The 11,747-nt window shown below is 28.7% G+C and overlaps 1 protein-coding gene across 1 annotated transcript; it reads right to left on the bottom strand.

Annotated features, from left to right (window-relative positions):
* Positions 1-214: 214 nt before the first annotated feature.
* On the bottom strand, positions 215-1,617 carry LOC137836215 (late embryogenesis abundant protein 3). Its single transcript, XM_068645059.2, has 2 exons — positions 1,207-1,617; positions 215-552 (listed from the first exon to the last, which is right to left on the bottom strand). The coding sequence occupies exons 1-2, from the start codon at positions 1,597-1,599 to the stop codon at positions 379-381; spliced, it is 567 nt and encodes a 188-aa protein (XP_068501160.1). The 5' UTR covers positions 1,600-1,617; the 3' UTR covers positions 215-378.
* Between the last annotated feature and the right edge of the window lie 10,130 nt (positions 1,618-11,747).

Raw genomic sequence — 11,747 nt, forward strand, 5'->3', positions numbered from 1 at the left:
TGTCAATTTATCGATGGGAACTTTTTAGTTTATGAAAAAGTGAATTTTAATTTTTGTTCTAAAAAAATCTTCTTAGAACATAATTAATAAAAGCAGTTAAAAGTTAGTTTCTTCTTCTTCTTCTTATAATTGAATTGAGAGGAAGTATTCTCAAGGCTGGAAGAAACCCTAGCAAGAACAAAAATCCCAGACATCATGAAGCATATATAATTTGACATAGTACGTGGCATATTATAATTTAACCATATTTATGTCAAACAAATATTTAATTGTTAAAAGAAAAGCACAAAATGAGTATTCATATTGAGTAGTTACAAATTAAGCTGGTTTTACCCAAAAACACGTTTTTAAAAAACAGCAAACACTATATTCCTAGCCTCAATTTCGTTCATTAAGGTCAGCTGCAGTGGCCATGGATGCTGCCACACCGACAGATTCAGCAACCACTTCTGCTGCCTCCCTCCGCCGTGGAAACTGCACCTCCGCCGCATGCACAGCCTCAGCATCTTCTTTCGTCACTGCCTTGTCCACTGGGAGCTTCTCCGTCGCATCCTTTGAAGATGCCATCGTCATCCCATTCAAAATCATTAAATTTAAATAGTGTTAGAGAAAAAAAAGCTTAAATAGTGTTTAGTTCCACTTAATATTCATACCTGTCCTTAAAATTACATATTTTAAATATTAAAATATGATGGAATTTAAAATTAAAATTAACTAGAAATTAGAATTCTCAATTTTATTTCAATTCTATTCGTACATTTTAGTTAATTAAAAAAGTTTAGATACTTTAATTGAATTATGAACTAAAACTTATGACTTTCTAAAGAGTAGTAGAACCAAATTTTTCATTTAATATAAAAGGACTAAACTAAAAATATATTTAAATTTAAAATAAATAAATAAATAAATCATATTTTTAAAAGCTTAACTTCTATTTAGTATATGAAATCACTTAAATATTGAAGTTAAGATGTTTATTGAAATAAATTAAATATTATTTATAAAGTATATAAAATTTTAAAAACATTAAACGCAATTTAACTTATATCTCTCTATGTTTTTAATCTATGTGGTAAAATCTGAGTGATCATATCTTCTGATGTAATTTTTCTATCCAAACTTTTTTTTTCTGTCACTATTATTTATTTTTAATTGTTTATTTTATTAAAAAAAAAGTGAATGACGTGGCTTCGGTAATGTTCTTACCGTTAAGATATCGGAAAGTTTCTTCATGTCTTGTGCTCGCATGACGTGACTGTTGAAGGTGGCCGCCGCTTGCGCCGTTTCACCGACGCCGCCGGACCTCAGGATGGTCCCTCCGGAAGCCCTGATCTCAGCCGCGCTGATCGCAGCGGCGTCGGTTTGGTCCACCGCTTTATCCCCCACCGATATGGCGACCGATTCCAGAGCTTCTCCGATGGTTATGGGGTCGCCATCTATGGCGGCGGAACCGAGGCCAGTGGGAACCACAGGCGAGTGAAGCTCGAAGCTCTTCTCCCGGACGTTGCCGTCGTTGAGGGCGCAGGAGACACCGAGAACTTCGCCGTAATTGGAGATCTCATGTTCTGGTTGTGGTTTCTTGGGTTGGCCATGACTCATTTTTAGGTTGAGATGAGAATGTTTGATGTTAATGCTATTTTTTCTCAATATAAGCTTGCGAATATTTTGGAATTGTGCATGTGGAACACGTGTTAGTTTGCACAGAGACATGCTCCTACGTGTGGCTCTCTTGTGGTGCTTGTACAAAGATGGTGAATTCACTTGTTAGAAAGTTTGCATGTAACTCTTTTTTATTGTTTTAATTTGTTTTTGAAAGAATTTAATAGTATTATATCTTTTTGGTAGATTAATTATTTTATCAGTAGTTTAGTTAAGTTATAAAATGGTTTATGCTAACGCATTTTTCTTGCCCCTTATTAATATAATTGTCATTTGAGTTAAAAATATAAAAAAAATAAAATTATTGAAATTAGCATATTTATTTAATATAAGTATTAACAACTATATTGGGGAAAGAAAAATTCAAGCCATTGAATCTATAATTTATTGTAATTAGTTTTTTTTCATTATTAACTTTTTAAGAGTGATAACTTTAAATATATTATTTAAGCTCAGGGGAAGCAAGCTAAAAGGGAGCAAGTTGAAGAGAAGGGATTATAGTGTTTGCATTTATTGTTTTTTCTTATGCTTAATTTGTAATAAACTGATATATAAAGTCTGATTTTTTTTTTATAAGTAAAACACGAGCTTTAGTTTTCTTAGAAACTTTGTATCTTGATCTGTATTGATTTTGTAACCAAATGGATGAAGGATTATATCTCCTTGATATAATCAGACTAATGAAAATACAATATTAGATTCAACAATTTGTTAATCAATTACACTTGCATTTTAACCTATAATATATGAAAGTTTGTATGGAGTAAAAATTGTTTGTGAAAACTTGATCTCTGGAATGTTTTTTTTTATAGATTCATGTTTTAATTTAGTGTTTTACACGGAGATTGTTAAGACAAAAGTTTAATACTCTAAGATTTAAATTATTGCTTAAAAATAGTTAAGTATAGGACATGATCACTTATTAAAGTAAACATGAATACACATTAGTCAAGTGATTAAGTTGAGTTGAAAATTTACTTTTGGCATGATCATTTGGTCTGAAAGAGCTAAGGATAAAATAATCATTCAAACATGTTCGTTTATTCATTTGTGTTATTAAGTTTTCATTGATAAAAGTTCTTTATGCTTCGTTAGACGAAACATATAGAAAAGTGTTTATTAAAAGATATATCTTGAAGTCTGCATTTCTTAAACGAACCTTCTTAGGTCAAATAGGCATCGTGTTAAACACTAGATGATTTGATAACCTCTAGATAGTCTAATATCCCATTAAACGGTCCTCTGTGAATAAGAAAATTTATAAGATTTTGATAATAACAAAAATTATAAACATGTTAAGTTTTATAATAAAGTCATATTTAAGTAGCAGATAAACATATTAATCAATTTATAGTATTAACTTGTTAGATGACCTCACAATGTTAGACAATTATGCTAGAATGTGTTAGACAATCTCACAAATTTAAACATTTTAGACCGTCTTACTAAGTTAAAATTGTTAGACTATCACACAAGTGCAAAATGTGTTAGAGGCTCTCATCCTCATTTTTACTTTATACGGTTACGTCTTTGTTTTGTAGTATATGATCTAACCTATCAAGACCTTTTAAAACTTAACTCATTTGTTCTGCAAATGATCTCTAGTGGCTATTCTACATTTGTGAAACTCGCACGTGACTTTAATTAATCCTTAAAATAAATATTTTCTCAACATTTTGATTAAATCAAATATGGAAAGTTTTTGAAATACAACATTAACAAGGTTTTTGGAAAATAAAAGTTCTTCGTATTCATGATTCTATCTTAATCAAATTAAATCTTACTTAATGATTGATATGCATCAACGTTTTAATTTTATACAAGGATAGAATTTTTTTGAAAAATAATATTACCAAAAATTGTTCTGATATAAAAGTTTTTCAAATTACTAATTCTATATTATTATATTTGATATGTACTCATCACAGTTTATTATAAACATATTTGAATTGTTTCTTTTTAGAGCGTCCACTACCAAAACTATGAAACTATGAAGTTGTAGAGCGGAATTTGCAAATATACCAAATGTTTCAGTTTTGAGCTCCAATGTTCATCTTTGTTGTGAAAATTTTATAAAGGACTCAAAAGTCAAAGAAGATGAAGATAATAACTATCAAAATATCCTTTGTATAGAAAAGTTCAACATACACAAAGTTCTTATCAACTATATTAGAAGGTCTAGCTAGTCATTTTGGGTTGTGTATAAAACATTAGAAATTCTTCACTTTGTAAAGTATACCCATTGAGCTTAGATTGTACACTTTATAAGAGTGTTTTTATTGTATCTTGAGAGGTCTTAGTCTTAGGGAAAAATTATGATTGGTATAAGTTGGAGATGTTTGTGTACTCGTATAACCTAGAGAGGTTTGTGCACTTATTGCAATCACTTGTTGATTAGTGGAACCTATTAAGCAGATTACTCGAGAGAGAATTGGACGTAGTCCAAGGTTTAGGGTGAACTAGTGTAAAAACCTGATGTGTTGTTGTCTTTGTTTTGTTGTTAGACGATGTGCTTGTTTATTTTGTATCATCTACAATTTGTGTGATAGCAACATTCAACCTCTTCTAGAACCAGTTGTTATACATATTAGGTGTTGTATGCTAGAAATAAGAATCACACTTTGATCTTTAGTCAAAATAAACAACAAAATATCCAAACAAATGATTTAGAAAAATTGACAAACGAGGTGACACATCAGATAAACAATATAAATTTTAAAATAATAAAGATTTTAACAAAATGTTTGATAATCCTTCTTAATATTATTATATAAATTCATACTTGGATATGATGAAATTTAACAAACTAATACAAATTTTAAACATGAAGATGTTAACATCATGATGCTTGATAATTTCTTTATAATAATCTTAGGTTGATGTTTATATTTGATGAAATTAGATCATTAAACATTGAATGCAAATTTAAATGTAACAATGGTGAAATTAATCATTAGTAATATATTATTTTCTTTTATAATAATTTTATTCTTATTTTTTATATTTTGAACTAATATTATGTAATCTGAGATCATTTTTCTTGTTTCAAATTAGTGTCATCTTATTTATTTGTGTACATGAACTATTGTCATTGATAAAAGCGAAAGAAAGAATATAACACATAAAAATAAAGAAAAATATGTTTATAATATTAACCTAATAAATAAAAAATAGAAAACATAACAAAAATATGAATATTAAATTAGCCTTTAAGTAATATATAACTCTTCGTTGACAAACATTACGTAGACCATTCAATACAATAAATAAAGTGGTGTGGGAACTGTGGTGTGAGAACCGACAAGCGCGCGTAAGCTCCACGCTCCCTGTATACACTGAAAACTTAGTAGTATTTAAGGATTGTTCGGTCTCGTCACAGTTTCTTACTATAACTGATGTTTTGGTTTGGTTAAGATAAGAATGTTTGATGTTACTGTAACTTTTTCTTAATAAGTGTGCAAGTATTGAAAACTTTGGATGGTGCATGTAGAACACGTGTTTGTTTTACATAGAAAAAAGGTTGAATGTGGACACCCTGCTTTTACGGTTCTTGGATGAAAATTAATTTTAAGATAAAATAAATAAATTCAATTGATTCAATTTTAAAATTCAAAAATATGGTTAAACATTAATCTGAATTGAATTGTTAGTTCTTCTTTAATTTTTTTTATCGGATCTCTTCTTTTGAATTTCAGTATCATATCTCATAAAATCTTTAATTTTAATGGTTAAATGATTCATTTATACCGAATGAGTTGAAAATGTGATGATTAAAAATTAAATAAACAATAACAAATTAGAAAGGAAATGATGGTTAGTACTCTAATTTAATCTTTATAAATTATGGATAAAGTACTTACATGTAATCTATCATTTTAAAAACAATTTATAATTAAATAATAATATAAAAATTGTTTCGTGCATATATGTTCAATTTGTATTTTTTTCTTATTTTATTTTTTTAATTCTTGTAATCTTGAATTAATATTTCTAACACTTTTAAAAATAAAAAAAATATTATTTTCGTTATAAAACTTATTATTACTATTATGGTTGTACGTGTTAATATATGTTATTGTAGATCTAATTAAATTTAGATATGTGTGGAGAGTTATACTAGCTTGAGATAAGTATATTTTGCATATTTCAGTACTTAGGTTGGTCTTATATACTTTATTTTTTTTTTCTTTTACTGAATATTTAACATTTTATCTATTTAGAATAATGTATAGAAAAAAAAATTATTTTTAATAATTACCTAATATAAGATGTTAATCATATTTTTAATGGTTTCTATGATGTTAAATATGCTTACCATTAAAATGCATTTGATTCATATAATTTAGAGAAATAGAATAATAGATGAAGATAAATTTTACTGTCAAAATATATATATATATATATATATATATATATTTTAAAAATTATGATTTAAAATTTTATAAATACTTTCAAATTCAAACTGAAATTATAATTATAAAATTTAAAAATATTTTAAAAATTTTATTACATTCTTACAAAAATATCTTTTAAAATAATTTTGATGAAAAAGTATTTTGAAATTCTAATTGGTCTCGGATTTACTATCGTCAACACTCGATCGACACCTAGAAGAAGAAGATTCAAAAGAAGTCATAACTAACATTTCAAAAGGAAGGGAAAACACCTCGTCACAATTAACAGCTCAGAAGTCAGAGGAAAACAAAAGTAATTTTTGAAGAATGAGGGATTAGGGGTGGCAAAGCAGGGAAGGCCTGCCCGCGACCCGTGGTAAAAAATACGGGACGGGCGGAACTGGGCGAACAGACCCGCATTAGCCCGTCCCGCATAACCCGCAACCCGCACGGGCTAACAACGGGACGGGGTGGGCTGACCCGCTAATCCGCAAAAATAATAAATAAATAAAAATTGACTTGACAGTAATGGTCCAGTGGAAGAGTCGCAACTTTGAGTGAAACAAAATTAGATTTTCACTCAAAACACAACACAGTTATGCAGTTCCAAAAAACTCATACAACACAACACACGATGCACTCTCTGTTGCAGTGTCGTCACTCGCTTCGCCTGCAACTGTTGCTCCGTTGTTGCCGCTTCGCTACTGCACCGCTGCTGTCTCCACTCCTCCTCCACGTTTAAAAAAAATGTGGGTCAGCCTGCAAGCCCGTGGGCCAACCCGCATACGGGGCGGGTCGACCCGCTTTGCCATCCCTATGAGGGATCACCTATTTATCGAAGTCCAACCTAAGAATACGATGAGTCACATGCCTTAAAGGTTTTTCATTTAAAATGCATAGATTCAAGAGATAATTCAAAATTTTCGCCAAAATTACTTTTTGAAAAGCGCCCACAATAGCATAGATGGTAGGGCAATGACAGTATTGTCCAGTCCCATCATGACATTACTTCTACGAACCTTAACAAAGATGTCAAACCCGATCGAATAACAAAAGTTGTATTAACCTGACACCTTTACTATCTCAACCCGTATACAAAAACACTAATAAAATACATTCTTCTTATGCAAAAATGAATAGAAATAACAAATTTGAAGCAAAATAACCTAATTAAAAAATATTGATAAATCATTTTGACTTTAAAATATCATTAGTCCTTTCATTTCAATGATATTAGATGTACCTTAGAAGAACATCCTCATTCATTTTGTATTTTGTGATCTTAGTCATTGTCATTTACATACATTTAAATAATGACAAGAAATTTAAATAAATGTTACAATAAAATAATATCAAATAAATTAATTTTATGTTTATAATTAAAATTACAAATAATTACTTCTACATTTCTATACAAGAGACAATTTCTATACTTGTCAAAAATACGAGAATTAATGATAAATGCATATTTTGATGCAAATATTGTTATATAGATCTTGAACAAATCAATCCCTTGACAGTAAAGAAGAATTTGAAAAGTAAATTTTGAAAAATTAGGATCACCTATTTATAGAAGTCCAGCCTCACAATACTACAGGTCACGTGGTTCTTCGTTTAAAATGCATGGATTCAAGGGATAATTCAAATTTTCATACCAAAATTACCTTCTGAAAAGCGCGCCCAATAGCAAAGATGGCATGGCAATGACAGTATTGTCCAGTCACATCATGACATCACTTTTACCGACCTTAACAGAGCTGGTCATACCCAATCGAATCACGAAAGTTGTATTAACCCGAGACCTTTACTTCTAATAAAATACATTCTTGTTATGCAAAAATGAATGGAAATAACAAATTTGAAGCAAAATAACCTAATTAAAAAAGATTGATAAATCATTTTGACTTTAAAATATCATTGGTTCTTTCATTTCAATGATATTAGATGTACTTAGAAGAACATCTTCCTTCATTCTGTATATTGTGATCTTAGTCATTTTCATTTACATACATTTAAACAACGACAAGAAATTTAAATAAAGATGTTAAACAGTAAAATAAAATCAAATAAATTAATTGACTTAGCGTACAATTTTACGTTTACAACTAGAATTATAAATAATTCCTTCTATATTTCTAGACGAGAGGCAATTTCTATACTCGTAAAAAATACGAGAATTAGTGATAAATGCATATTTTGATGCATAGAAATGTTGAACAAATCAATCCTTACTGGTAAGGAAGATTTTGAAAAGTAATTTTTGAAAAATGAGGAATCACCTATTTATAGAAGTCCAGCTTCAGAATATGACTGATCACGTAACTACTGTCCTTTATTTAAAATGCACGGATTCAAGAGATAATTCAAATTTTCCCACCAAAATTACCTTTTGAAAAGCGCCATAATCGTAAAGATGGTATGCAATGACAGTGTTATCCAGCCCATCATGACATCACTTCTACAAACCTTTGTAGAGATGGTTATACCCGATCGAATCACGCAAGTATTATTAACCCGAGACCTTTATTGGGTCAGCCCGTATACAAAAACACTAATAAAATACATTCTTCTTATGAAAAATGAATGAAAATGACAAATTTGAAGGAAAATAACTTAATTAAAAAATATTGATAAATCATTTTGACTTTAAAATATCATTGGTTATTTCATTTCAATGATATTAGATGTACCTTAGAAGGACATCTTTCTTCATTTTGTATTAATGTGATCTTAGTGTTTAACATTTACATACATTTAAACAATGACAAGAAATTTAAATAGATGTTACAGTAAAATAAAATCAAATAAATTAATTAACTTACCGTACAATTTTATGTTTACAACTAGAATTACAAATAATTCCTTCTACATTTCTAGACGAAAAACAATTTCTATTCTTGTCAAAAATACGAGAATTAATGATAAATTCATATTTTGATGCAACTATTGTTATAAAGGTGTTGAACAAATCAATCCATTGCTAATAAGGAAGAATTTAAAAAGTAAATTTGGAAGAATGAGGGATCACCTATTTATAAGGGTTCAGCCTTAGAATACGACGAGTCACATACGTTATTCATTTAAAATGCACGGATTCAAGAGATAATTCAAATTTTACCACCAAAATTACCTTTTGAAAAGCGCTCTAATCGTAAAGATGGCAGGACAATGATAGTATTGTCCAGTCCCATCATGACATCATTTCTACAGACCTTTGCAGAGATGGTCATACCTGATCGAATCACGCAAGTATTATTAAGCCGAGACCTTTACTGTCATCCCGTATACAAAAACACTAATAAAATATATTCTTCTTATGCAAAAATGAATCAAAATAACAAATTTGAAGGAAAAAAACCTAATTAAAAAAGATTGATAAATCATTTTGACTTTAAAATATCATTGGTTCTTTCATTTCAATGATATTAGATGTACTTAGAATTCCTTCGTTCTGTATTATTGTGATCTTAGTCATTAACATTTACATACATTTAAATAGTGACAAGAAATTTAAGTAAAGATGTTACAGTAAAATAAAATCAAATAAATTAATTGACTTACCGTACAATTTCATGTTTACAGCTAGAATTACAAATAATTCCTCCTATATTTCTAGACGAGAGACAATTTATATACTTGTAAAAAATACTAGAATTAATGATAAATGCATATTTTGATACAACTAAGCAAGGAAGAATTTGAAAAGTAAAATTTTGAAGAATGAGGGATCACTAAAAGTCCAACCTCAGAATACGACGGGTCACATACCTTAACTGTTCTTCATTTAAAATGCACGAATTAAGAGATAATTCAAATTTTCTTGCCAAAATTACCTTTTGAAAAGCGTCCCAATAGTAAAGATGGCAGGACAATGACAATATTGTTCAGTTCCATCATGACATCACTTCTACAGACCTTAACCGAAATAGTCAGACCCGATCGAATCACGTAAGTTGTATTAAGCTGAGAACTCTGCTGTCTCAGCCCCATATACAAAACACTAATAGAATACATTCTTCTTCTGCAAAAATGAATCGAAATAACAAATTTAAAGAGATTTGAAGCAAAATAGCCTAATTAAAAAAAATTGATTAATCATCTTGACTTTAAAATATTATTGGTTCTTTCATTCCAATGATATTAGTTATACGGACATCTTCCTTCACTTTTTATTATTGTGATCTTAGTTATTATCATTTACATACATTTTGACAATGACAAGAAATTTAAATAAAGATGTTACATCAAATAAATTAATTGACTTACCGTACAATTTTATGTTTACAAATAGAATTACAAATAATTCCTTCTACATTTCTAGACGAGAGACAATATTTATACATGTTAAAAATACGAGAATTAATAATATATGCATATTTTGATGCAACTATTGTTATAGAATTGTTGAAAAAATCAATCCTTTTCCAATAAGGAGGAATTTGAAAAGTAAATTTGGAATAATGAGGGATCACCTATTCATAGAAGTCCAGCCTTAAAATACGACGTGTCACATACCTTAACCATTTTCCATTTAAAATGCACGGATTCAAGAGATAATTCAAATTTTCCCGCCAAAATTATCTTTTCAAAAGCACCCAATAGTAAAGATGGCAGGGCAATGACAGTATTATCCAGTCCATCATGACATCAGTTATTCCAACCTTAGAAAAGATGGTCAGACCCAATCGAATCATGCAATTTGTATTAACCTGAGACCTTTACTGTCTTAGCCTGTATACAAGAAAACTAATAAAATACATTTTTCTTATTAAAAAATGAATGGAAATAATAAATTTAAAGAGATTTGAAGCAAAATAACCTAATTAAAAAATTTCACTTTCAAATATCATTGGTTCTTTCATTTCAATGATATTAGATGTACCTTAGAAAGACATCTTCCTTTACTTTTTATATTATTGTGATCTTAGTCATTACATACATTTAAACAATGACAAGAAATATAAATAAAGATGTTATAGTAAAATAATATCAAATAAATTAATTAACTTACCTCACAATTTTATATTTACATCTAGTATTACAAATAATTCCTTCTACATTTCTAGACGAGAGACAATTTCTATACTGGTAAAAAATACGAGAATTAATGTTAAATGCATATTTTGATACAAATATTGTAATAGAGATGTTGAATAAATCAATCCCTTGCCAATAAGGAAGAATTTGAAAATTTCTAACAATCAATTTCCACCATTCTAATATCCATTTGCTAAAAAATAAATACATCAAAACTCGAGGTTGGTTAATCCAAAGTAATTGAATCAATTTTTCTTGTAAAAAAAACCCAATGTTTCCAATTTCATCCTTAGATTTAGAATTGAACCAAATACAAACATAATACCAAATTAATTCCAATATTTTCCAAATTTGACCACCATCAATGAAGCCATGTGCATTATTAGTTTATCCTCATCTTTAATGTGTTTTTCTTGAAAAAAAATGAGTTTTAACCAAGTGCAAACTTCTAATGTTGATATTTTAGATCACTTTAAAGTTTCAAGTAAGTTAAGTATGATCTTATATGAACATTATGACATAGTTTATTTGATGTATTTATATCACTAAACCTTTCAAAACATTGTATAAATTTCAACATTCTACTCAATATACTTTATACATATTTGATGTTATCTTTTAATTTTCTCCAAAATATCACCAACATCTTTAATTCAT

The sequence above is a fragment of the Phaseolus vulgaris genome, chromosome 5 (assembly GCF_051622355.1).
Source record: "Phaseolus vulgaris cultivar YP4 chromosome 5, ASM5162235v1, whole genome shotgun sequence".
Taxonomy (NCBI): Eukaryota; Viridiplantae; Streptophyta; class Magnoliopsida; order Fabales; family Fabaceae; genus Phaseolus; species Phaseolus vulgaris.

What these genes read in the sequence shown, in the direction of transcription:
- LOC137836215 (XM_068645059.2), bottom strand. Translation starts at nt 1,599, where the DNA reads ATGAGTCATGGCCAACCCAAGAAACCACAACCAGAACATGAGATCTCC. An exon ending in AACTTTCCGATATCTTAACG is followed by an intron (nt 553 to 1,206) that starts GTAAGAACATTA and finishes GCATCTTCAAAG; the next exon opens with GATGCGACGGAGAAGCTCCC.